We start from the raw sequence: 27,832 nt of genomic DNA, 5'->3' as shown, positions 1-27,832 counted from the left end.
TCATACCCACCAGTCTGGCTCCTAAGGCCTCACGCTTCCTTATCAGGACTGTCTGGTTACTTTTGATACGGTGTTGATCATTCTTACATCTTGATTTTCTGCCCTTTAGAAGGCTAAGTTAACCACTTAAAATTTTTTATTAAACATCCTGTACTTTTGGTTCAGTCACCTCTAAAATTTATGACCCCTAACTTCCTTAGCTGAGAAGACACAACTGTATGGGAATATAAGGGTGTAGACATATTTCTAATAATCTAATGAATAGGATTTATTAGGTGCCTGCTATTTGTGTGGTGCTCTATTCTATGTAAATTCTGCTTTAGTCTTCAGAACCCCTCAATATATGTATATTCCCTATGTAACAGGGAAGCTGAGCTAGCAAAATGATAGCCTGGGGAACTTAAGCTGAGTCTCCTTTTTATGGTTTGTCTAGTCCATTCTCGCTACTTGCCACTCCCCAGCTAGGAGTCTTGTTGTCCATTGTCCAGAGAAGCATTTGCCCAACCGGCGAAGACAAAGGCACAGAGTCAAAGAGACCTGGATTCCCTTCTGAGCACCTCCACTGGTTTTGCTGAGTGATGTTTTTAAAGATACTTACTGTCCTGAACTTTGGGTAGAACAAATTTAGTTGTACTCATTATTTAGCTTCTGTTGATTCTCATTCTCTTCAAGAGAATAGTCTGCTTTTAACGAAATAGAATTGGCTTTTATGTTACTTCCAACAGTTCATGTACCAGAGAATTTGCAATAAAATAACACATCTAAGGCCACTAGGAATTTAGAGGGAGAGAGCAATGTGGACTGTCACACTGAGGTTTGTTTTGGCCTCATCTGATACAGGCTTTTTTTTCCTGGAGTGTGTATGTGTACTTGCTGTTTCCTCTCATTGACCTGCCTTTCTGATTTCTAACGTAGTTATCAGGGAGTTTTCAGACCCTCCCTCTTCCCCTCGCTGGGGGCTACCTATAATGAGATGAGCACATGGGTAGCTATTTGGAAGGTGAAGACAATTAAGTAACTTTCTAGGCCTGATTTGAACTTCTGGATCTTTTTGGTTTGTGGTCAATTCCTTAACCTTGAGCTAAGAACTTCAAAAACATTTGGAGGCCTTTATTTCTGGTTTCTGTTTATTTGGCCTGTAGCTGAGCTCTACAGTTAAACTATATTAGTATCTCTGGTCTCTTGATGATCAATCCCTTTTAAGTATTATTCTGTCCCACTGCCAGACTCCCTTCTAGCTTAATGTAAATTTGATTAACTGTCTGGGAGTTTTAGGCCACCTTTACCAGATATCCAAATTACAGTCATATGACTTGTTCTTCTTGGTCATGGTAATTGGAGGGAGAATAGGGGAATAAGGATATCAAAATTCATGAATAGTTAAAAAATATTCATTATTTTGTTCCTAGCTCTGACTTTCCCTTTTTACCTTTCACGATAGTTTTGTTTTTAATCAGATTTTGAATTTTGATTTAAATTTTCATTGACTACTTCTCTTTAAACATATTCCTTAGAGGTATAGCAAAATTAATACTAAAGGGGCACTTTCTCTTTCAGTTAGCATGCGTGCGCACGCATGCACACACACACACACACACACACACACACATATTTTAAGTTTATTTATTTTGAGAGAGACAGAGAGAGGGAGCGGGGGAGGGGCAGAGAGAGAGAGAGGGAGGAAGAGAGAATCCCAAGCAGGCTCCACACTGTCAGTGCAGAGCCCGATGTGGGGTCAGAATCCTCCCCAGTTGTGAGCTCATGACCTGAGCTGAAACCAAGAGTCGATGCCTAACTGACTGAGCCACCCAGGTGCCCCTGCACACATACATTTTTTGATGAGACATCGAAAATTGCTTATAATAAGTATGATTGCCTGCCAGTACTTTTTGCATACATATTCTTTGGTATCAAGAAAAAGAAGTGTGTATGTGTTTACTTGGCCATATAGCAAAAACTGCTTGGTCTAGAGGTGCAATATATACAATTATCTGAATATTAGTTTCAGTTACACTTACAAGTTTTACAATTTAAAAATGGTTCTGCCAAAGTTGGGGTTCAGTAATTGATCATTTTAATTTGCAGTTCATTAATTCAACAGATATTAATTGAGTGCTAGCTATGTTTTAGGAGCAGGGACATTATTAGTCTCATTTGTTCATTACTCTGCTGCCCAGCACAGAGCCTGGCATCTGATAGGCATTCAGTAATATCAGTTGAATGAAACGATGCATGTCCTCATGGAGTTTACATGCTGGTGTTATACCCACATCTAGCACTGAAAGAGCCCCAAGAGAAGTAGAATGCGTAATCCATATTTTAAAACTATCTTGCTTCTCTCATTGAGAGTGAGAGTATATTTCCCAGAAGCTCCCCAGCATACTTTCTCTTCTTTTGTAGCCAGGACCAGGTCATATAGCCATACAGAAGGCCCAGAACGCAGTTTTCTGACAGCAAGGAGTGGACTGACTGAGTGCAGTCCATTACGTGGAACGGGGCTTTGCCATGCTAAACGGATGCAGGATTCAGGGCTAGGGGAAGAGAGAGGGAAGGACTTAACAAGGCTAATCGGAGTGTGATTTACAGAATTGGAGAGGTAGATGTGGACTGAGCTTAACTTTGTGCAGAGCTATGAAGAATGTAGTTTCTTGGCGCATACAGAGGTAAACTGGAATTTTAACCTATTTATGAACAAACTTTAATCTTAACACTCGAAGCAAAAAAGTGTCATAAATTACATAAATTCTTTTAAATCCTTTTCTCTGGAAACACTTCAAGATTAGTTTATCATGTCATTTAAAGAATAAGGGCCTTCTGTTTTCCTTTTCATAAGTATTCAGTAATTCAGAGATTTTATTTTAATTAGGCTTTTATTCTTTCATAGGAACTAGTTTAAGGACCTGCTAGAATAACATTTCAGAAGAAGTTCATAAATAGTAACACTTAGGTGCCATCCAGACTCCTGGCTATTCCCCATTCTACCAGAACAATATAGAGCTTTGTAGTTGAACAAGTAACAAACAAAAGAACTAGAGTGTAAGTTATGTGGAGCCATCACATTATGGTACAGGAGACACACCTCACAGTCGCCCTCACTGCCTGATCTCTGAGGAAAGCCTGGAAGTCTAGAGGGGTTCAGGCTCCGGAGTCAGACTGGGGTTCACATCCTGCCCTGCTGTTTGCTTACTAAAAGAACTGACAGGTTATTTCTTTTCTCTGAGCCTCAGTTTCCTCATCTGTAAAATGGGGTTACCATGTATAGGCTACGTAGAGTGGTTAGGATTAAATAAGATAGAATTTGAAAATAGTTAACACTTATGCATACCATATATTATCAGCAGTGTTTTATTTACTATATAACACACAAAAAGTACTAGGCACATACACAGTAAGTACTCATATAGGACTTCTTTTTTTTTTTAGATAAATGGTTAACAACCATTTGTAGGGTTAGAATGATCTGTCATTTGACGTGAGAAGGCTGAGAAACAGCCACTATGAAATTACACAACAGTTTCAAGCCTTTTCATAACTGAATATAGTCTATTCATGTAATCATTTTATAATATTGAAATTGGTACATTTTTGGCAGTGTTTATGTTGGTGAACTAAATACCTCCTTATTTAATCAGAACAGAGACCTATTGACTATTTCAACATGTGCTCATGTAACTGGCTTCTATAAATAAAGTCGTCATCCATGAAGAATGTGACAATATTTGTACTCTAGAACATCTACCATTTCTCCAGCTTATAGGATAAGGATAAAGAAATGATTTTTATGGAGTATTACTCAGCAATCAAAAAGAATGAAATCTTGCCATTTGCAACTACGTGGATGGAACTGGAGGGGATTATGCTAAGTGAAATTAGTCAGAGAAAGAAAAATCATATGACTTCACTCATATGAGGACTTTAAGAGACAAAGCCGATGAACATAAGGGAAAGGAAACAAAAATAATATAAAAACAGGGGGACAAAACAAAAGAGACTCCTAAATATGGAGAACAAACTGAGGGTTGCTGGAGGGGTTGTGGGAGGGGGTATGGGTTAAATGGGTAAGGGGCATTAAGGAATCTACTGGAATCATTGCTTCATTATATACTAACTAATTTGGATGTAAATTTTAAAAAATAAAAAATAAAGTTAAAAAAATGATTTTTAAATGCTACTGTCATATCTTGGTATAATGAAAGATCATGTCAGAACTATGATTTCATAATCTTGATATGTGGTGCAGAGTACAAATATTGTCACTATTAGCAATTGCTGAGGGAACAGGGCTGTGAAGTGGTCCTACTTATAGCTGGAACTAGGGATTTATAAATTGGTTGACATGAGATTTCCAACATCATTATAGTATGAATCAGTTTTAAAAAAATATTTATGCTTGAAATTTTTGAAAGACATGTATTAAAGAAGGGTTAGAAAAGTTGACATTGAGGTGCTTTTAATGGAAAATTTATGGGTGTTGAAATTAGGATTTTAAACACTAAAACAGCGCAAGTTACTGAATTGGTGTGATGAAATGCCTTCATGGATGATCGATCAGTAAACCTAACGGAAAGAAAGGTGAAGTGTGAGAGTGGGGACTGAAGCTGACAAGAAGGTTCCAAGGTGCGAAATAAAGATTGAAGCCATTCTAGATATTTTTAAGAGTTTTTATTAAGCTTGAATGAATTATGGCATATGAAAAGAGCTCATAAGTTGGAACCACTGTTCATATAAGGAGTGTTAATAATTACACTTTTGTTGATTGAAAAAAATTTTCCTGGAAACTCAAAGAAAGAAGCTTTAATGATGAAGAAATTAATCATACTGACCGATTTTCCATCGGAACCCCTGATTTTTCATTCTCAAACCACTCCTCCTCTAAACCTTTCTCCTAAATGGCAATTTCATCCTTTCTGTGGCTTAGGCCGAAAACTTGGGAGTCAGCCCAGATGCTGCTCTTTCTCTCACACCACACATCCAGTTTTCCTTCTACCCTCCTCAACCTTTTTCACCGATGCTCTAGTGGATCTAGCCACTAACACGCTCGCTGGGATTGTTCCAGGATCTTTTTTATTGATCTTCCTGGGCTCCTTGCTCACTTCACAGTCTATTCTCAACACAGTTGCACAGTGATCCTTTTGAAAGAGAGGTCAGATTATGTCCCTCCTCTGCTCAGAGCCCTCCAGTGTCTTCCTCAAAACCCAGATCTTCACAGCAGCCTACACGTTTGTGTATAATCTGGTCCCTGGTACCTTTCTGAGCTCATCTCCTAGCATCTTTGCCTTGATCCTTCTGCTCCAACAGCAGTGGCCTTGAAAGTGCTACACAAGCTCCCACTTCAGGATCTTTGCGCTTTCTGTCTGGAATGTACTTCCCCAGGTACCCTTGGGTGTTGGCTAATGTCACCTCATCACTAAGGCCTTGGTACTCTTTCGAAAGTAGTAACTCTGTGTCCTCCTTCCTTGCCTCATTTTTGCCCCTAACATTTATTTTCATTCAGCATACTATATACTTTATTACCTGTCTCCCCACACTAGATTGTGAGAACTGTGAGGGCAGCACCCCCCTCCCCCGCCATTTGTTTGCCTAACACAGTATGTGGCAGATAGTATGTGCTCAGCAAATATTGATTGACTAATTGCAGTAACATTGCAGTTCATTAGTATCACTGCTGTTGACTCATAGAGGCTTCTTTGAACAAAATCACTGGTAGTATCTGTTAATATCAGTTCTAAAAAATGGTAGTACTAATTCTAAACACTCATATTTAATAGTGGGAAGTATTGCATTATATTTCCCAGCTTCCCTTGTAGTTAGATGGGGTCATGTGACCGAATTTTAACAATAGAATGTGGGTAGAAGCCCTGGATCAAGAAAACCTACGTGAATGATCCCTATGCTGAATGATTTGGGGAACCTGTGTTGAAGATGCAGCGCTCTGGGTCAGAAGGCGCTTGGCTCGATGAATTACCACATAGAGGACAGTTGCCTACTCTTCAGGACCTGCTTGGGCTTTCACTGAGTGAGAAATATCTGTTGGATTAAGCAACTGTAATTTGGAATTTATTGGTTAAAGCACAGCATTACCTTAACTAAAACAAACCAGTGACAGCTAAATTCTCCTTGTTCTTTCTGTTGGATATCCAGATGGTACCCAGATTCCTTGCCCTCAGCTTCTGTATTTGAAAATGGAAATAATGTTATTTTAAAGCACAGGTGTGTTCTTCTTTTAGGTTTATTTTGAGAGAAAGTGCATGCAAGAGGGGAACGGGCAGAGAGGGGGAGAGACAGAACGCCAAGCAGGCTCCATACTGTCAGAGCAGAGCCTGATGTGGGGCCCGAACCCACCAGACAGGAGATCATGACCTGGTCTCACCTGATCCTGAGCTGAGATCAGGAGTCAGACGCTCGACTGACTGAGCTATCCAGGCGCCCCCACAGTTGTGTTCTTTTTTTTTTTTTTTTTTTTTAATTTTTTTTTTTTTTAACGTTTATTTATTTTTGAGACAGAGAGAGACAGAGCATGAACGGGGGAGGGGCAGAGAGAGAGGGAGACAGAATTGGAAGCGGGCTCCAGGCTCTGAGCCATCAGCGCAGAGCCCGACGCGGGGCTCGAACTCACGGACCACGAGATTGTGACCCGGGCTGAAGTTGGACGCTTAACCGACTGAGCCACCCAGGCGCCCCCACAGTTGTGTTCTTAATACAGATGACTTTATTTTTTTGCGACTCGATCAAGATACACTTCACATACCATGAAATTCACTCATTTAAAGTGTACAGTAGTGCAGAGTGGTTTTTTTTTCTTAACGTTTATTTATTTTTGAGACAGAGAGAGACAGAGCATGAACAGGGGAGGGTCAGAGAGAGGGAGACACAGAATCCGAAACAGGCTCCAGGCTCTGAGCTGTCAGCACAGAGCCTGATGTGGGGCTCGAGCTCACGGACCGCAAGATCATGACCTGAGCCGAAGTCGGCTGCTTAACCGACTGAGCCACCCAGGCACCCCCAGAGTGGTTTTTTTTTATTATTGAAGTATAGTTGATATACGATGTCATACTAGTTGTGTACTAGCTGTGTACAACACAGCTGAATAATGGTTTTTATTCAGTTGTAGGGCTGCTGTGACAATCTAATTTCATAGTGTTTCAGTAGCCCCCAGAAGAAACTCTGCATAGTGGTAGTCTTTCCCTCTAGCTCTTGGCACCCTCACTACTCTACCTTCTGTCCCTATGGACTTGCCTGTTCTGGCCATTTTATATAACTGGAAGCATATAATATGTGGCCTTTTGTGTTTGACTTCTTTCACTTGGTATATTTTCAAAGTTATCCAAATTATAGCATGTATCAGTACTTCATGCCTTTTTAAAAAAACTTTTTAATGTTTATTTGTGGGAGAGGGGCAGAGAGAAAGAGAGAGAGAGTGGGACAGAGGATCTGAAGTGGGCTCTGCACTGACAGCAGAGAGCCTGACGCAGGGCTCAAACTCATGAGTTGAATCGTGAGGTCATGACCTGAGCTGAAGTCGGACGCTTAAGTGACTGAGCCACCCTGGTGCCCCTCTTTCTTTGAAAATGTTATGCTTCAGGGAGTCTGGGTGGTTCAGTTGGTTAAGTGTCTGACTGTTGATTTCGGCTCAGGTCTCAGGGTTTGTGAGATCAAGCCCTGCATTGGGCTCTGCACTGACAGTGCAGAGCCTGCTTGGTATTCTTTCTCTTCCTTTCTCTCTGCCCCTTCCCTGTTCACGCTCTCTCAAAATAAATAAACTTAAAAAAAATGTTATGCTGCTTATTTCTTTATCTTCTTTGGGTATTAAATTTTTTTAATGCTTATTTATTTTTAAGAGAGAGAGAGAGGGATAGGGAAAGACAGAGCATGACGGAGGAGGGGAGGCAGAGACAGAGAAGGAGACAGAATCCAAAGCAGGCTCCAGGCTCTCAGCTGTCAGCGCAGAGTCTGATGCGTGGCTTGAACTCAGGAACCACGAGATCGTGACCCAAGCTGGAGTCAGTTGCTTAACCGACTGAGCTACCCAGGCACCCTCTCTTTGGATATTTTTCTGAAATAGATATTGGAAATGGAATTGCTTGGTTTGTACAGAATGCAAGTTAAATTTTTTGATGCAATAAAATTTCTCTCTAAAAGTGTTATACCCATTTGTGCTCTTCAACTAGTAGTGACAACATCCATTTCTCCATAATTTCACCTGTATTGGATGTTATTAATCTTTTATTTTTGTCATTCTGAATGAAAAAAACCTCATTTTAGCCTTTGACATTGAACATGTTTTTGTATGCTTATTGATCATTTGCATTTCTTCTCTAAAATTCCTCTTCGTACCTGACTTTTGTTCTCCGTTAGGTTTGGCCTTTTTTTCTTTATTAATTTATAGATGTTTTCTGTGATTATGACTGTTAATCCTTTATGTCTAATATATGCTGGAAATATTTTCTTCTAGTCTATGGCTTGGTTTTTATATAATGTATTTATTATTTTTTTTAAATGTTTATTTTTGAGAGAGAGAGAGAGAGCGTGTGTGTGAGTTGGGGAGGGTCAAAGAGAGAGGGGGACGGGATTGGAAGCTGACTCTGCACTGGCAGCAGCAAACCCTATATGAGACTTGAACACACGAATCGAATTGTAGATCATGACCTGAGCTGAGGTTGGACGCCCAACCTACTGAGCTACCCGGATCCCCTTAGGGCTTGGTTTTTAAAGTTGTTGATGCTGTCTTTCTGCCAGTCAGAAGTTTTAAATATTTTTAAATGTTCCATTTTATGGCCTCAATGCTTGAGGATGTCTATGCTGTCCCAGGGTTTATAACCATATTCCCATTTTTTAAATTTGTTTGGAGTCTTGTTTTTCATGTTTTGCTCTTTTAATTTGCCTGGAATTTATTTATGTGGCAGCATGAAGTAAGGATCCAGTTTTTTGCCTCTCAGAATGGATAGCCAATTCTTTAATTCCTATTTTACTGATGTATTTGTCTTTTCTTGTACTAATATCATACTATTTGAATATTTTGATAGAACTATCTCATCATATACATCTTTTACAAAAATGTAGCTGGGTTGTACATTTTCTCCTTCAGATGCATTTTAAATTAGCATTTTAAAATAAAATACCCTTTTGGGATTTTTATTGGAAAGAAAAACATTTCTCTAACACAACTTCTTAAAAAAATTTTTTTAAACATTTGTTCATTTTTGAGAGACAGAGACTGAACACAAGCAGGGGAGGGGCAGAGAGAGAGAGGGAGACACAGAACCCGAAGGAGGCTCCAGGCTCTGAGTTGTCAGCCCAGAGCCTGATGGCACAGCTTGAACCTGTGAACCGTGAGATCATGACTTGAGCTGAAGTTGGATGCTCGATTGACTGAGCCACCCAGGCACCCCCTAACACAACTTTTAAAAAATGTTTCTTTATTTATTTAGAGAGAGAGACAAAAGGGCAGAGAGAGAGAGAATCCCAAGCAGGCTCCGCTTTGTCAGCACAAAGCCCGATGGGGTGTTCAGTCTCATGAACCATGAGATCATGACCTGAAGTGAAATCAAGAGTCCGATGCTTATCTGACTGAGCCACCCAGGTGCCGCTTCTCTAACACAATTTTTAATGGCCATGTAGTATTACATTGTATGCTTATGCCATATTTTACTTAAAAATTTCTCATTGTTAGTCTAAAACCACACTTTTAAAATATCGCCTCATAATTTAGCTTTTTAAATTGAAATATAATTGAGATACAACATTGTGTTAGTCCAGGGTGTACAACATAATGATTTAATATATGAATATATTGCAAAACGCTGACCACAGTAAGTTTCAGTAATACTTGTCACCACATATACAAACTTTTTGTCTTAGGATGAGAACCTTTAAGATTTACTGTCTTTTGAAATATACGATACGGTGTTGTTGACAGTGAGTCATCATGCTGCACTTGATATCTTTAGGACTTACATATTTCTTAACTGAAAATTTGTGCCTTTTGATCACCTTCACCCATTTTGTGTGACAGTCACCAATCTGTTCTTTGTATCTATGAGTTTGGGTTTGGGTGTTTTGTTTTTATTCCATGTGTGAGATCATATGGCATTTGTCTTTCTCTGTTTGACTTATTTCACTTAGCATACTGCTCTCAGGGTCCATCTATGTTGCAAATGGCAGGAGTTTCTTTTTTATGGCTGAGTAATATCCCATTGTGTGTGTATATGTGTGTGTATACCACATTTTTAAAAATCCATTCATCTATCAGTGGACACGTAAGTTGCTTCCATGTCTTAGCTATCATAAATAATGCTGCAGTGGATATGGGAGTGTAGATATCTTTTTGAGTTAGTGTTTTTGTTTCCTTTGAATACCCAAAAGGGGAATTGCTAGATCATACGTTATTTCTAGTTGTAATTATCTGAGGAACCCCCATACGGTTTTCCACAGTGGCTGCATCAATTTACATTCCCACCAACAGTGCACAAGGATTCCCTTTTCCCACATCCTTGTCAACGTTTGTTTTCTTGTCTTTTTGATAATAGCTTTGTAACAGGTGTGAGGTGATACTTCATTGTGGTTTTGATTGGCATTTTTCTCATGATTAGTGACGTTGAACACCTTAAAAATTTAGGGTATTCTTGAGTTCTGGGTATTGTTTAGAAGTTCTTTTGGTTTTATAAATTCATTAGTACTGATTTGTTCAATTGAGATAGACATGCGCTGTGTTGGGTTTACATAATCATGGAAAAGTTCAATTAGGGTCAGATTTAATTTAGATGATGTGAGTGGCTAAGATTGACTTTATTAGACTTAATTTATTTTTTAATCTCCCTAGTTAGACACGGAGCAGTGGGTTAAAAACAACGGCAATAAACAACTTAATGAAACAATGGAAGATTTCTATGCTTAATAATCAAATTACATTGACATTTGACAGATGGAAGCAAAACATTTAATTTAGCTAGCCTGTCAGATAAGATGTATGCAAGGTCAGGGAGTGATGATGGACTATTGGAGAGAGTAAAAAGCCAGCAGGGATCTATATCTGTTGGGGAACAAAAAAACACAGTGACTCTACCACTAGCATTTGCTGTAAGGGCATTTACTTTGCAAATATGCCCAAAATGGAGCATCTAATTTGCTGAATTGTTTGCATTTACCATATTTAACAGCATAGTTGAAATTGTTACTGGACTTCCATCTGTTAAGTTGAGGGATAGGAGTGAAAATTCAAACATTTCAATGGGAATTTTCCTTTTAACTACCTCATAAATACTTACTGAATTAAAGTTTTGTTTTGTTTTGTTTGCAGCTACTATATGTACTGGATACATATCTCTGGAATCACACTGAGTTCCTATCCTTCTTCCTAAGTGCTTTAAGAGTTATTTATGTTGGATTTGTTAAATCATTTGGCTGAGGATCCATCCTACAGAAATCTGTTGCATCATTGTAACTTTTCCCATGTAATAAATGCTCTTACTCAGTGTTTAATCTTAGCCTTCAAAACAAAGTGCATCAACGTGAAGCCTGGTAGTAGAGGCATAGGGTAATATAAGCGCCCCTCACTGAAATATTCTAAATAAGATGAGCAAGGTTCAGATCAGTTAGTTCATGACAACTTATTTAAATGAATAACTCTAATGTGTTCTGGTCACCACAAGAGAAATTATCACCAAAATTAGTGATAAAATAAACAAAGACAGTAAAACAATTTAATATGAATAGGAAATAAATGAAACAAAAGGAAATAATGAAAAGTGAGTTAAATTTCCATATTCTAGGGGCACCTGTGTGGCTCAGTCGGTTGAGCATCTGGCTTCAGCTCAGGTCATGATCTCACTGCTCATGAGTTTGAGCCCCATGTCAGGCTCTGTGTTGACAGCTCAGAGCCTGGAGCTTGCTTCTGATTCTGTGTCTCCCTTTCTCTCTGCCTGCCCCCCGCTCACACTCTGTCTCTCTCTCTTTCAAAAATAAATAAATGTTAAAAAAATTTTTTTACAAAATTTCTATATTCTAAGCTCCTGGATATTTTACTGTTTTTTTCCCCCTTCATTGCATAGAAAGAGAGCATACTAGCAATAAAAAAAGAGATTTAACAGATGTTCTACAGCAAAAAGCTTCAGCAGTTTATTTCTCATAATCCTATTAAGATGATGAACTGATTGTTCGTTGGTTAAAATCTTAGTGATGTTGTAAGTTTGAAAACAAATATCATAGCCTTAGCTTTCAGCTTCATAAGACTTGTGGTTTTCATTTTCTCTTGCCTTTGGCTTTGATTATTCTATATTATATATTTGAATATATTATGTATTCAATATTTCCTCATATATTATCATTTTGTACTAGGTGGCTCTTTGCACAAAATATTCTGGTATATTTCAAGAGTTTATGAATATAAGCAGTGGATGCCATCTTCAAAACCTAGTGAACCAACAGATATTTACGTAGCACTGACTTTGCTATGTCAAACCCATGATGTAGTGATCGGGTGTTCTGTGTAGAGATGATGCACTAAGTGCCATAGGAACTCAAATCAGTCAACATTGTATAAAGTTAATATTAACTCAGCATTTACATGTGGCCAGCTTTATGCTAAGTGCTCTTCATCGATTGTCTTACTTATCCTCATAGCAGTCCTCTGAAGTAGGTACAGCACTATTCTCCCTCTTTTACAAGTGATGCCATTGGCACAAATGAGTTAGGTCATTTGTTAAAAGTCACGTAGTCAAGTAAACAATGGACACAGGGTTTTAAAAAGTTAATATAATGCCCTTCACGTGGTTTTTCCACTCAGCAGCATAGATAACATTCCCATGTGCTTTTATGGATCTACCTAAATTCTTCTAATGATTGTAGAGTATATCCTAGTATAGGTGTATCATAGTGTATTGGTCATCCCATTCCCATTTGGTAGATATACAGGTTATCTGGTTTCCCACTGTTCAAGATAGTACTGTGGCAAACATCACTGGTTATGAAGCCTTCAACACATGTGTTTTGTATGAAAGGTTCTTTTATTTTATTTTTTTAATTTTAATTAAAAAAAAAATTTTTTTTTAATGTTTATTTATTTTTGAGACAGAGAGAGACACAGCATGAGCAGGGAAGGGGCAGAGAGAGAGGGAGACACAGAATGTGAAGCAGGCTTCAGGCTCTGAGCTGTCAGCACAGAGCCTGACGTGGGGCTCGAACTCACGAACTGTGAGATCATGACCTGAGCCGAAGTTGGACGCTTAACCGACTGAGCCACCCAGGCGCCCCTTTTAATTTTAATTTTATTTTTAAAAATTTACATCTAAATTAGCATATAGTGCAACAGTGATTTCAGAAGTAGATTCTTTAGTGCCCCTTACCCATTTAGTCCATCCCCCCTCCCACACCACCCCCCCCATAACCCTCTGTTTGTTCTACATATTTATGAATCTCTTGTGTTTTTTTCCCCTCCCTGTTTTTTTTTTTAATTTTTTAAATGTTTTTATTTTTGAGACAGAGAGAGACAGAGCATGAGCAGGGGAGGGGCAGAGAGAGAGGGAGACCCAGAATCTGAAGCAGGCTCCGGGCTCTGAGCTGTCAGCACAGAGCCCGACGCGGGGCTTGAACTCACAGAGTGTGAGATCATGACCTGAGCTGAAGTCAGACACTTAACTGACTGAGCCACCCAGGCGCCCCCGCCCCGCTGTTTTTATATTATTTTTGTTTGCCTTTCCTTATATTCATCTGTTTGTCTCTTAAAGTCCTCATATGAGTGAAGTCATATGCTATTTGTCTTTCTCTGACAGACTAAATTCATTTAGCGTAATACCCTCCAGTTCCATCCACGTAGTTGCAAATGGCAAGATTTCATTCTTTTTGATTGCCAAATAATACTCCATCGTGTGTGTGTGTGTGTGTGTGTGTGTGTGTGTGTGTGTGTATACACCACATCTTCTTCATCCATTCATCCATCGATGGACATTTGGGCTCTTTCCATACTTTGGCTATTGTTGATAGTGCTGCTATAAACGTTGGGGTGCATGTGTCCCTTCGAAACAGCAGGCCTGTATCCCTTGGATAAATACCTAGTAGTGCAATTGCTGGGTCGTAGGGTAGTTCTATTTTTAGCTTTTTGAGGAAACTCCATACTGTTTTCCAGAGTGGATGCACCAGCTTGCATTCCCAAGATTCTTTTATTTTTTTTAGGTTTATTTATTTATTTTGAAAGAGAGAGAGAGAGCCAGGGAGGGGCAGAGAGAAATGGAGAGACAGAATCCCAAGCAGGTTCTGCACTGTCAGCGCAGAGCCCAGTGCAGGGCTCGAACTCAACAAACTGCGAGATCACGACCTGAGCACAAATCAAGAGTAGGACACTTAACTGACTGAGCCACCCAGGCACTCTGAAAGATTCCTAATACTAGAATTACTGCTCAGAGAGTTTGTGTCTTATAAATCTTTGTAGGTTAAATTATGTTTCATTAAATTTCTTTTCAAAAAAAAAGAGGTACCAATCTGTACTCCCAATTTCTCCCATTCATCCACCTTCCTTGCCAACAATTCTTTTTAGTTTTAAAAATTTTACCAATCTGAAAGGTGAAAAAATAGTATATAATTAAAAATTATTTTCGTCACTACTAATAAGATTGAGCACATTTTTATAAGCTTTAACTCTGATGTTTTTAAATGTAGATCAATTATGGGGCACCTGGGTGGCTCAGTCGGTTGGGCGTCCGACTTTCCTCAGGTCGTGATCTCACAGTCGGTGAGTTCAAGCCCCGCATCGGGCTCTGTGCTGACAGCTCAGAGCCTGGAGCCCGTTTCAGATTCTGTGTCTCCCTCTCTCTCTGCTCCTCTCCTGCTCATGCTCTGTCTCTCTCTGTCTCAAAAATAAATAAAAACATTAAATGTGGATCAGTTATGCATTTTGCCCATATTTTCTTTTTTGATGTTGTTGAATTATAGGAGTTTATATATGGAAATTAACCCATTATATTTTCACCCATATCATTTGTCTTGTTTGTTTGTTTATTTATTTGTTTGTAGTAAAGTATAATTGACAAATAACATTCTGTTAGTTTCAGGTGTACAACATAATGATTTGATGTTTGTATACATTGCAAAGTGATCACCAAACTCAGTCTAGTTAGTATCAATCACCATACATAGTTACAAAAAATTGTTTCTTGTAATGAGAACTTTTAAGGTAAACTCCTTTACTTTTGAACTTTATTTATGGTGTCTTCTTTAAAAAAAATTTTTTTTGGGGGGCGCCTGGGTGGCTCAGTAGGTTAAGCGTCCGACTTCAGCCCAGGTCACGATCTCGCGGTCTGTGAGTTCGAGCCCCGCGTCGGGCTCTGGGCTGATGGCTCAGAGCCTGGAGCCTGCTTCCGATTCTGTGTCTCCCTCTCTCTCTCTGCCCCTCCCCCGTTCATGCTCTGTCTCTCTCTGTCTCAAAAATAAATAAATGTTAAAAAAAAAAATTTTTTTTTTTTTATTTTAGGGAGAAAGAGAGAGAGAGAGAGAGAGAGAGAGAGAGAGAGAGAGAGAGAAAATCCCAAGCAGGCTCCATGCTGGGCATGGAGCCCAACTTGGGGCTTGATCCCGCTACCCTGAGATCATGACCTGAGCCAAAATCAAGAGTCAGACACTCAACTGACTGAGCCACCCAGACTTCCCATTAATTATGGAGTCCTTTGCCACGTAGTTTTATACTTGTATGTTGTCTTTGCTATCACTCCCTCTGGTTTCTCTATTTGGGTCCAGAGTGATCTTTTGTGAAACACAGATTTGATCATTTCCTTTCCATGGTTAAAGAAACTCTCAGCTGTTTCCCATTGAGAGGCAGTAAAATACAGTGTTCGAGGACATGGACTATAGGCATTTTGCTTGGTTTGAAACCTGGTTCTGCTACTTCCTAGTTGTTGGGCCCTGGGCAGGTCAGGTACCTGTTCTGTGCCTAGACAGAATGGGGAGGAGCTGCAAGTGGGAATGGAGTTTTTTTCATGGTAACAGAGATATTCTGAAACTGGATATAGTGGAAGTTACACAACTCTGTAAACTTATTAAAGCTGTGGAATTATACACTTAAAGTGGGAAATTTTGGTATGTGAATTATATCCCAATAAAGTTGTTTTGTTAATATATTTGTTTACAGTTTATTTTGAGAGAGACAGAGACAGCGTGAGTGGGGGGGGGGGCAGAGAGAGAGGGAGAGAGAGAGAATCCCAAGCAGGCTCCTCATTGTCAGCACAGAGCCTGACGTGGGGCTTGAACTCATGAGACCATGAGATCATGACCTGAGCTGATACCGAGAGTCAGATGTTTAACCGACTGAGCCACCCTGGTGCCCCCAATAAAATTGTGTTTTTAAAAAAAGAATAAATAAGGGGCACCTGGGTGGCTCAGTCAGTTGAGCGACCGACTTCGGCTCAGGTCATGATCTCACAGTTTGTGAGTTCGAGCCCCGCGTTGGGCTCTGTGCTGACAGCTCAGAGCCTGGAGCCTGCTTCTGATTCTGTGTCTCCCTCTCTCTCTGCCCTTCCCCCCTCATGCTCTGTCTCTCTCTGTCTCAGAAATAAATAAACATTAAAAAAAAATTTAAAAGGAATAAATTGGTTCAGGGCTTATTTTGGAGGGGTTCCCTTTGTAAGTGTAATTGTAGACTAAGGTAGTTGATAAGTTTTGGTTCTGCATAATATTCTCGATAAATGGAATGGAAAGCTAGATAAAGTAATATATCCTTGATCTTATTCATTGGGTAAGATAGAACATTGAAAGCTACCGTTTTTCCTTCAGGAATTCATTAGGAATTAGAGTTTTTGTGGGTAGGAGTCAAGGTGCTAAGGATTACAATCTGAGTTTAAAGAGTACTAATTCATATACGTGTTAATTTGTTGCAATTTTTAGATATCAAGATCTCGATAGTGCTGTCTCTACACATACCCATGTATGCACACACACTCACACCCACACATACATTCTTCAAAATTAGGTGTCAGTTTTTTCTATAATCCCATCTCTTCTGCCAAGGTGTTTTTTGTTTCATGTGCACTCTCAACGGACTGGGGTGCCAGGTCTCAGGAATGAGTAAACACACTGGGGCTTCAAGCTGTTTATGTGTTCTTTTTTATCTTTCAGCACTTTCATTTGGACCCTTGGATGCCCACTGAACAGATGCTTGAGACCTGCAAGTAATTTTCAGACCATAGCGGAACCATAAGGCCTGTCCTTTGCGTGGGGAGAAGACAGCCCATGTTCTGTGGAAATGAACGGGGAGCAGCAGCTTGATGCAGGTACTGGCTTTGCTGAACAGAAATCATTTTTCATAGTGCACAGTGCACAGTTGTATTACTTACCTGTACTGTATTGTCCGACTTGTCTTTCTACCACTGAACAGAAAGCCCTTTGAAGGCGTGAGTCATCTTTCTCTGTACCTAGCAGAGAACCTGGCACTAGGGGGTACTCATAACGTTTGCTGGAAAAGCAAATGACTTTTATGAACAAACATCTTCAAGTTTTTTTTTAAATTTTGATAGTAACTTTTGAAATATTTTGAAATAACTGTAGATTCATGGGAAGTTATAAAGATGGTACTGACAGGTCCTGTGTTTACCACTAGTTACATCTCCTGTAAGTATATTACAACATAAAAGCCAGGAAACTGACAAGGTAGAAAGTGTGTGTAGTTCTCTGTCATTTTATTACATGCAGATTCCTGTAACTACCACCTCAGTCAAGATACAGAACTGTTCCATCACCACAAAGAGCTCTTCCTTGCTACCTCTTCATAGTTACGTCTCCCCCTTACTTTCCCCCAGCCTCCTCTAACCCCAGGGAGCTGTTAATCTGTTCTCCATCTCTGTGTCATTCCAAAAATGTTATATAAATAGAATCACATAGTATGTGACTTTTTTTTAAATGTTTATTTTTTAGAGAGAGAGAGAGAGTGTGTGTGTGTGTGTGTACACGTACGTGTACAAGTGTGCGCATGGGTGCAGGGGAAGGGTAGAGAGGGGGACAGAGGATCTGAAGCAGGCTCTGTGCTGTCAGCAGAGAGTCTGATTCGGGGCTTGAACTCACGAACCGTGAGATCATGACCTGAGCCGAAGTCAGACACTTAACCAGCTGAGCCACCCAGGTGCCCCAGGTGTGTGACTTTTTGAGGTTAGCTTTTTTCGCTCAAGATAATGCTCTTGAGAGCTGTCCAAATTCTTGTGTGTATCAGAAGTTTGTTCCCTTTCATTGCTCAGTAGTATTCCATGTACTACAGTTTGGTTAACTGTTCATCTGTTGTAGTATATTTTGGTTGCATCCAGTTTTTGGCCATTACAAATAAAGCTGCTGTGAGCAATCATATACGTAAGATTTTATCTTTCTGGAATAAATGCCCAGGACCACAATTGCTGGGTCATATGTTTAATAAAGAAATGGCCAAACTACTTTCCAGAGTAGCTGTACATTTTTATCAGCAATGGATGAGAGATCTAGTTTCTGCACATCCCCTCTGCCACTGGGTATTGTCGCTGTTTTTTAAGTCGTTTCTGATAAGGTGTGTAATGACACCTTATCCTGGTCTTAATTTACCTTTCCCTAATGGCTAGTGATGTTGAACATGTGCTTGTTTGTCATCCTTATATCCTCTTTAGTAAAAGTGTCTTCATGTCTTTGGCTCATTTATTATGTTGTTTGCTTTTTAAATTAATAATGACATTCTTTTTTCACTGTTGAGGTTTTTAAAAAACTTTATTGAGGTTTTTTAAATTTTCTTAATTTTGGAGAGAGAGAGAGACAGTGCGGGCAGGGGAGAGGGGCAGAGGGAGAGAGAGAGAATCTTAAACAGGCTCCACATTCGGTGCAAGAGCCTGCCACGGAGCTTGATCCCATGACCATGGGTTCATGACCTAAGCCAAAATCAAAAGTAGGATGCTCAACTGAACCACCCAGGCACCTCTGTTTTTGTTTTTTGAGATGTGATTCACATATCATGAATTCATATACCTGTTTAGAGTACACAATTCAATGATTTTTATTATATTCACAAGGTTGTGTGACCATTACTGCTAATTCCAGAATATTTCATCTCCCCCCAAAGAGAAATTGTTAGCAGTCATTTCTTGCTCCATCCAGTCTTTGGCAACCATTAACTTAATTTCTGTTTCTATGGATTTACCTATTCCTTTTTTCTTTTTGTTTGTTTATTTATTTATTTTGAGAGAGAGTGAGTGTGAGCAGGGGAGGGGCAGAGAAAGAGGCAGAGAGAGAGAGAGAGAGAGAGAGAGAGAGAATGAATCCCAAGCAGGCTCCACACTGTCAGTGCAGAGCCTGACACAGGGCTCAAACTTATGAATGGTGAGTTTATGACCTCAGCTGAAATCAAGAGTTGGACACTCAACTGGCTGAGCCACCCAGGTATCCTGACCTATTCTTGTTTTCTTTTGATTAATGTTTACATGGTATATCTTTTCCATCCTTTCACTTTCTACCTATGTCATTATATTCAAAATTTCCTATAAAACATATAGTCATTTAAAAGAGTTTTAGTCTTATGTTGATGTATTTAGACCATTTACATTTAATGTAATTATTAGGACTCAAGTCTGCTGTTTTTGTTCATTGGTTTTTGGTTTTTTGTTTTTTGTTTTCTTTTTTTTTCCTCTCTCTTCCTGCCTTCTTGTGGGTTACTTGAACTTTTTTAGAATTCCATTTTGATTTGTATGTAGTGTTTTTTAATGTATCTGTTTCTGTGGCTTTTTAGTGGCTGCTCTAGGTGGAACACTATATATACATAACTTCTCATACTTTGCTAGTGTCATCATTTAATTAATTTGAGCAAAGTGTGGAAACTTTACTCACTTTTATATCTCTTTACCTTTATAATTGTCTTAAATATTTCCTCCACATACTTGAGAACCACATCAGGCACTGTTAAAATTTTTGCCTCAACTGTCAAACATAATTTGAAGTCAGGAAGAGAAGGAAACTGTTTTATATTTTCCAATATTTTTACTCTTGAAATTGTCCCTTATTCCTTCCTAATTTTCTAAGATTCCTTCTTCTGTCATTCCATTTCTGTTTATAGAATTTTCTTAAGCCATTTTTTTTTTGTGTGTGTGGGGGGATTGTGGGGAATTTTGTGTGTGGGGGGGATTGATCTGGTGAAAAAATATTTTACCTTACTATGACAAGTGTCTTTACTTCCCTGTTCATTACTGAAGGATATTTTTGCTGGAAATAGAATTTTGGGTAGAAAATACTTTTTTTTTTTCATCTCTTGAAAAGTAGTATGTATTCTGGCATTCATGCATTCCATGATTTCTGGTGAGAAATCTGTCATTGGAATCCCCTCTCCCCCATTCATCTTAAGAGAGGTATTATTTCCCTTGCTGCTTTCAAGATTTTTTTGTCTTTTAGCTTTCAGAAGTTTGACTTTTGCTGTATCTTTGCACATATTTCCTTGGATTTATCTTGTTTGGGGTTTTCTTAGTTTCTTGAATCTATAGACTTATTGGACATTTTTTTTTTTGCCAAAATTGGAAAAATTTCAGCCATTATTTCTTCAAATACTTTTTCAACCCTGTCTTCCTTTTCTTTTTCTAGTACTCTGCTGGCCCTAGTGTTAGATTTTTTTGTTGCTGTTCCACAACTCCTTGAAACTCTTTTCATTTTTTCAGTGTTTCCTTTCTGATGTTTAGATTGAGTGTTTTCTTTTGCTCTGTTTTTAATTTTAGTCGTTCTTTCCTGTATCCTCCTTATTCTGCTAAGGAGCTTACCATGGAGTTTACTTACGGTTATTGTATTTTCAATTCCAAAGTTTCTGTTTTGAGCTAAGGAGGGATGAGGAATGGGAATAGTCCCAGGTTAAAAAGCCACAACCCTGCTGTTCTAACCAGGTCCAGTAGCTTGTCTGGAATAGTACTTTTCAGTTTGTTGTGTGCCTTCAGTTAATTTCATAACTTTGAAATGGTTGCTTTTCATTGTTTAGTCAGTGATCTTGATATTTTTCTGGGAGAGTAGGTTCACTGAGGTACTCACTGTGCCATTTAGGAAGTTGATTTATCTTGTTTTAAATGTTATTGTTAATTCATGCATTTAAAGCGCACACACACGCATGCACGCGCGCGCGCGCACACACACACACACATAAATGATGAGCTTGATTCTATTGCTGTCATTCATTTGATGATCAAACTGCCACATTCTAGAGCAATGAGAGTTCTTTCAGATTATTTCCTGTGTTTTTTGGTGTGATATCAATGTATCTGTGATAATTCTAGTCCTTGCTTTCTGGTGTAGTAACATTCCCAGGTACTTCTTGCACATTTTCTACCCCAGACTTACAACCTACCATTTCTCTGGGGAACGATTTTTTCTTTAGGGCAGTGGATACGATATTTGGAGATCACAGTCTGAGTACTGGGGTAGCTCATTGATACTAGGTTGTCATTTCTTACAAGCCTTATCCATAGACATAGGTAGAAACTACACATGTTTAGAAAAGGTGGCTTCATTTTATATTTATAATTTTACTTACTTATTTATTTTTTAATGTGTATTTTTTGAGAGTCAACATGAGTGGAGGAGTGGTAGAGACAGAGGGAGAGAGAAAGAATCCTAAGTAGGCTCTGTACCATCAGCACAGAGCCAGATGTGGGGCTCTGACTCTGGAACTGCAAGATCATGACCTAAGCTGAAATCAAGAGTCCAACGCTTGACTGACTGAGCCACCCAGGCGCCCCTGTATTTATAATTTTAATTTAAAATTTCAGTAATTTAAAACTACTTCTTTGATTTTATGCTTGCGTCTCTTTTCTTTTGGAAATGTGTTGTTTCATAATGATGTTCATATCATCACTTATTTTTACTCTACCATATTTTTTATTGTTTTTTTTTTAATGTTTAATATTTATTATTGAAAGAGAGAGAGACAGAGCACGAGCAGGGGAGGGTTAGAGAGAGAGGGGGACACAGAATCTGAAGTGGGCTCCAGGCTCCGAGCTGACAGCACAGAACCTAATGTGGGACTTGAACTCCTGAATGGCGAGATCATGACCTGAGCTGAAGTTGGATGCTTAACTGACTGAGCCATCCAGGCCCCCCTTATATTGTTTTTTAAAAAATATTTATTTATTTTGAGAGAAAGCATGTGTGTGCGGGGGGAGGGGCAGAGAGAGGGAGAGAGAGAGAGAGAGAGAGGGAGAGAGAGAGAGAGAGAGAGAGAGAGAGAGAATCACAAGCAGGCTCTAGGGAACCCAACATGGGGCTTGAACTCATGAACCATGAGATCATGACCTGAGCTGAAATCAAGAGTCTGATGCTTAACTGACTGAGCCACCAGGCATCCCTACCCTATAATATTTCTATAATTTTTTCAACAGTACCAATATTCCAAGTATTCGTAAGATAACAGTGTGAGGTTTAAAGTTTCTTTATGGTTTTTGCCGTTAAATATATTCCCCCGGGGTTTGCAGTCAAATATTGTATTTTAATATGGCGTAAAGTAATCCTGTTGGTTTTGCCACTAACAGTTAAGCATATTTGTTTCAGTTCATTTTCATTTGGAATTTTTTTCTTTTTTTTTCTTTTCTTTTTTTTTTTTAATGTTTGCTTATTTTGAGAGAGAACGAGAATGTGTGCGAGTGGGGAAGGTTGCAGAGAGGGTGAGAGAGAATCTCAAGGAGGCTTCGTGCTGTGAGCACAGAACCTAGTGGAGCTCAATGCCAGGATCCATGAAATCATGACCTGAGTGAAAATCCAGAGTCCAAAGCCTAACTGACCGAACCACCCAGGTGCCCCTGGAATTTTTTTCTTTTGATTTAAATATGTTTCTAAATTGTAAAAATGTCTACATAGTTACATATAATGGCATTCTGATACTATTCATCCTTTTTATTCTTCATATACATAACTGGTTTTTATTACTTTATTACTCATTTAAAAATTATAAACAAGAATGTGTATACGTACATATATATTGATATTCATATCTCTTCTATACTAGAGATTATCCCACATCAGTATGTAGTAATCTTTCTCCTTCCTTTTTCCAGCTGTATAGATGTATCTACCATATTTAATTCAGCCAGTTCCCTGCTGGTGGACACTTGGGTTGATCCCAGTCTTGGTATTACAAATAGGGCTGCAATGAATAGTTTTGCACATACGTCTTTTTGTATTTTTGCCAGCATATCTATCTTTGGGATAGATTCCTAGAAGTGGAATTGTTGGCTCAAAAGGCAAATACGTATGTATTTTGCTAGATATTGCCAAGTTCTCTTTCACTAGGGTTGTGACATTATGGTTTACCTGCTTAACTACAGCCTCACTATAGAGAGGAGTATGTTGTCAAACTTTGGAATTTTTTTCCAATCTGATACCTTAGTGTAGTTTTAATTTGCTTATCTTTTAAAATGAGTAAATTTACACATCTTTCCATATGTTTAAGGACTATTTGCATTTCTTTTCATGTATTTTGCTCATTTTTCTTTTTTTTAAAGAAAAATTATTTATTTTGAGATAAATAAAATAATTATTTATTTTGAGAGAGAGTGTGTGCATGCACACAAGCAGGGGAGGGGCAGAGAGAGATAATCCCAACCAATCCCGATGGGTGCTCAATCCCACAACTGCGAGATCGTGACCTGAGCTGATATCAAGAATCGGTTGCTTAGCCAACTGAGCCACCCAGACTCCCCTATTTTGCTCATTTTTTGATCAGATTATTAGTTTCTTTCTTCTTGGCTTGTTAGTAGTTTTTAATTATTAGAGGTTTTAGTTCTTTAATTCATTATTTTTAGTATTTTTTCATTATTTTTTTAATGTTTATTTATTTATCTTGGGAGAGAGAACGTGAGCTGGGCAAGGGAGAGAGAGAATCGTAAGTGGGCCCTGAGCGCTCAGTGCAGAGCCCAGCACTAGACTCAAACCCACAAACTATGAGATCACAACCTGACCTGAAATCAGGAATCAGACACCCAGCCATCTGAGACATCCAGTTGCCCCTTTTGTTGTTTATTTTTTTTTTTTTTAATTTTTTTTCAACGTTTTTTTTTTTTTTATTTATTTTGGGGACAGAGAGAGAGCATGAACGGGGGAGGGGCAGAGAGAGAGGGAGACACAGAATCGGAAACAGGCTCCAGGCTCCGAGCCATCAGCCCAGAGCCTGATGCGGGCTCGAACTCACGGACCGCGAGATCGTGACCTGGCTGAAGTCGGATGCTCAACCGACTGCGCCACCCAGGCGCCCCTTGTTGTTTATTTTTTATTTGTAAATTAGCACGCTGTTTGAGGGAGTAGGTTCCTGGCTGAGGACCATGAATCGTCAGCCTTGTTATGTTTTAATAATGGAAATTGAGTTTCTACTGACCCATACTTTCCAGGATGCTGCCCATGTAGTCTTTGTTGGCTTGTTAAATTTCTGGTGAAAATTTTCAAACATGGAAAACAATATAACAAACACACATTGATAAAAATGAGTGGAAAACAATATAACAAACACCTGTGGTACCTACTGTGAAGAATTAATGTTAACGTTGTCCAGTATTTGTTTCCATTTTTTAAATTGTTATAAAATGTCCTTAACACAAAGTTTACTTGTGAACCATTTTTAGGTAAAGAGTTCAGTGGCATGAAGTCCATTCAGACTGTTGTGCATCACCGCAGTGATCTCCAGCACTTTTTTTTAAGTTTATTTATTTATTTGGAGAGAAAGAGAGAGTGTGTGTACATGTGAGCAGGGGAGCAGCTGAGAGTGGGAGAGAGAATCCCAAGCAGGCTCTGCGCTGTCAGCATAGAGCCCAGTGCGGGGCTCAAACCCACAAACCGTGAGATCATGACCTGAGCCGAAATCCAGAGTTGGACACTTAACTAACTCACCCAGGCGCCCAATCCAGCACTTTTTCATCTTCTCAGACTGCAACTCTGTACCTATTACATGATGATAACTTCCCATTTCCCTTTCCCCCCAGTCCTTGGGAATTACATTCTCGTTTGTGTCTCTGTGGATTTGAGTACTCTAGCTATTGGCATGTAAGTGGAACCATACAGTATCTGTCCTTTTGCAAGTGGCTTACTTCATTCAGCGTCGCGTCCTCCGGTTCATTCATGTTGTCATATGTGCCAGGATGTCCTTCCTTTTTAAGGCTGAATAATACTCCAGTGTATGTATGTATACACCTCATTTTGTTTATCTGTTCATCCGTTTATGGACACTTGAGTTGCTTCCACCTTTTGACTATTGTGAATATTATTGCTATGAACATTTGTGTACAACTATCTGTTTGAGTCCTTGCTTTCAATTCTTTGGGGTATATATCCAGAAGTGGAATGGCTAGGTCACAGGGTGATTGTATTTTTAATTGTTTGAGGAACCACTGTATAGTTTTCCACAGTGGCTGCACCATTTTACATCCGCAGACCAGCAATGCACAAAGATTCCAATTTCTCACATCCTTGGCAACACTTACTTTCTGCTTTTTTGGGATAATAATCATTCTAGTGGGTATGAAGTGGTATCTCATTGTGATTTTGATTTGCACTTCCCTAATGATGTTGAACATGTTTTCATGTCTTTCCATTTTTTTTTAAGAAATAAAGCCTAATAGAGTTTAAGCCTCTTTTGTACTTCTCTTCCTGTTTTCTCCTCTCCATCTCCCAAAGGTAGTTGATGTATATCCTTCCCACCTTTGTTTCTGTACTCTTATTAATATGCATGCATTTATAAACGTTTATACTGCAAAGTTTGCTTTGAAGCCTAAACTGTATCTTGTGCTTTTCATTCTGTACTTGCTATTTTTATTTGATGTGGGTTTTTTTTTTTTTTTGAGATTTATCTGTGTCAATACTGGTTCATTCATTTCAGCTGCGATATAGTACTACTCCACTGTAGAATTGCCATAATTTATCTCTTCTTCTGTCTGTTGCTGTCACAGACAGTGCTGTGGTGAGCATCCTTGTACTTGCCTCCTACCATGGACTCCCCTAGGGTGTACTCATTCAGCAGCTGTCTGTTGTGAACCTGCTAGTGCCCCTCATCGTTTTGGGCAGTGAGGATACGTCAGGAAACAAAATCCTGCTCTTAGAGAGTTTATTATGTAAATTGGAATTACTGGATTTTGGAATATTTGAATCTTTGCTCACTCAACAAAAATTTATTGAGTCTGCTGTGACAGAGATACAGGAGTGACCAAAATGAAGTCTTGTCTTGGTAGAGTTTGTTTTCTAACGGGGAGGATACAAAGGTGTATGGCATACTGGCAAGTACTTCTGAATGAATGCCTATAAGATAACGGAAGCACAGTCTGGGGTGTCTGCTTTAGAGAAGTAGTGATGGGAGGCCTTTCTGGAAACAGGACGTTTGAGGAGAGGCTTGAATGTAATGAAGCGGTGAATGACACTGGGGAAGGAGTCTTTGAGCTGAGGAAATCAATGAGGAAAGAGCATGTTTAGAGAAGAATAGTAAGAATCCCAGGGTCACTTGAGTGCAGTGAGCACACAAGGGGCTGGTTGGGGATGAAGTGGCAGGGAAGGTAGCCAGGGCTCACACCAGATTGGGCCTTCACAGTCTTCCAAAGAGTTTAGATTTCGTTGTAATTTTGATTAAAAGGTGAAAGGATATAGTGATTAGGTCTTGGGCTAGAGAGAGAGCAGTAGAAATGGTGGGAAGTGATTTGATTTGGAGTGTATTTTAAAGGTGGTACCTACAGAGTTTTCTGATGATTTTGATGTATCTGTAGATGTGAAAGAGAAGTCGGAAAAAAAGGATAACCCCACATTTTTGGATTGAGCCAAAATACGGACTGGTGGTGGTATCTTTTACGCAATTGGAGAGTACTAAGGAGGATTCAGGTTGAAAATTCAAGTTTGAAATGCCTATTAAGACACCCGGGTGGCTCAGTCAGCTGAGCGTCCGACTTCGGCTCAGGTCACGATCTCACAGCTCCTGAGGCCAAGCCCCACGTCAGACTGTGTGCTGACAGCTTGGAGCCCGGAGCCTGCTTCAGATTCTGTCCTGGCCTCTCTCTGCCCCTCCCCTGCTCGTGCATTGTCTCTCTCTCTCTCTCTCTCTCTCTCTCTCTCTCAAATATAAACAAACATTTAAAGAATTAAAAAAAAAAAAGAAATGCCTATTAAGTATCTCAGGTAGTTGGCATTAGATACCAAATTATAGTCCAAAGTGATTATAATAGTTATACTCTCACCAGCTTTTATATGGCCCATCTGGGTGAATCCCTCCCTGATGGAGCCCAGCAGGAGACAGCATGTCACCCTTCCATGTCGTTGAGATTCATTGATCATCAGTACACAAAGGGAACCTGCCATTTACAATGAACATGTGAGGGGTGCTTGGGTGGCTCGGTCGGTTGAGCGTCAGACTCCAGCTCAGGTCACGGTCTCGTGGTTCATGAGTTTGAGCCCCGCGTCAGGCTCTGTGCTGACATGTCAGAGCCTGGAGCCTGCTTCGGATTCTGTGTCTCCCTCTCTCTCTGCCCCTCCCCTGCTCACACTCTGTGTGTCTGTCTCTCAAAAACAAACATTAAAAAAATTTTTTAAAAACCTGAACGTCTGATTATTTTGTGTGTAAAATCAAATCGGTTAATTTGATGTGAAGTAAATTGTGTAAGTTAGGGTTACTAAGTTTATGTTTTCACAGTTTTGAGTTTTCTTTTGTTCTGATTTTAATTCCAGATGCTGGATCTGGTGTGGAAGAAGTGGAGTTAAGCTGGGAAGATTACCTAGAAGAGACAGGGTCCGCTGCAGTACCCTACGGATCTTTTAAACATGTAAGCACTACCTGTATTTGTTTTACTGACTGCACCTTGTTCCTTTGACTCACGGTACCATCATTAGAGGGTTTAGAGTTGTTTTAAGTTGGGAC

The 27,832-nt window shown here is 39.4% G+C and overlaps 1 protein-coding gene across 12 annotated transcripts in view; it reads left to right on the top strand.

Moving 5' to 3' along the window:
- The window catches only part of SFMBT1 (Scm like with four mbt domains 1), a 128,019-nt gene that overhangs the window by 50,296 nt on the left and 49,891 nt on the right, over positions 1-27,832 (top strand). For 9 of the 12 annotated variants that reach the window (XM_019417177.2, XM_019417182.2, XM_019417185.2 and 6 more), the window contains 2 exons: positions 17,098-17,252; positions 27,643-27,737. In XM_019417177.2, the coding sequence (XP_019272722.2) occupies positions 17,225-17,252; positions 27,643-27,737 (123 nt within the window). In that variant the 5' untranslated portion in view covers positions 17,098-17,224. Of the gene's footprint in view, positions 1-9,428; positions 9,581-17,097; positions 17,253-27,642; positions 27,738-27,832 lie in introns of all 12 variants that reach the window. The other 3 variants (XM_053897090.1, XM_053897086.1, XM_053897091.1) reach the window with 1 other exon arrangement.

This window comes from Panthera pardus, unplaced genomic scaffold (genome assembly GCF_024362965.1).
Source record: "Panthera pardus isolate Hobbes unplaced genomic scaffold, ASM2436296v1 HiC_scaffold_8, whole genome shotgun sequence".
NCBI lineage: Eukaryota > Metazoa > Chordata > Mammalia > Carnivora > Felidae > Panthera > Panthera pardus.
Note: the sequence above shows the minus strand (reverse complement) of the source record. Positions and strands in the feature narration are given on the sequence as shown.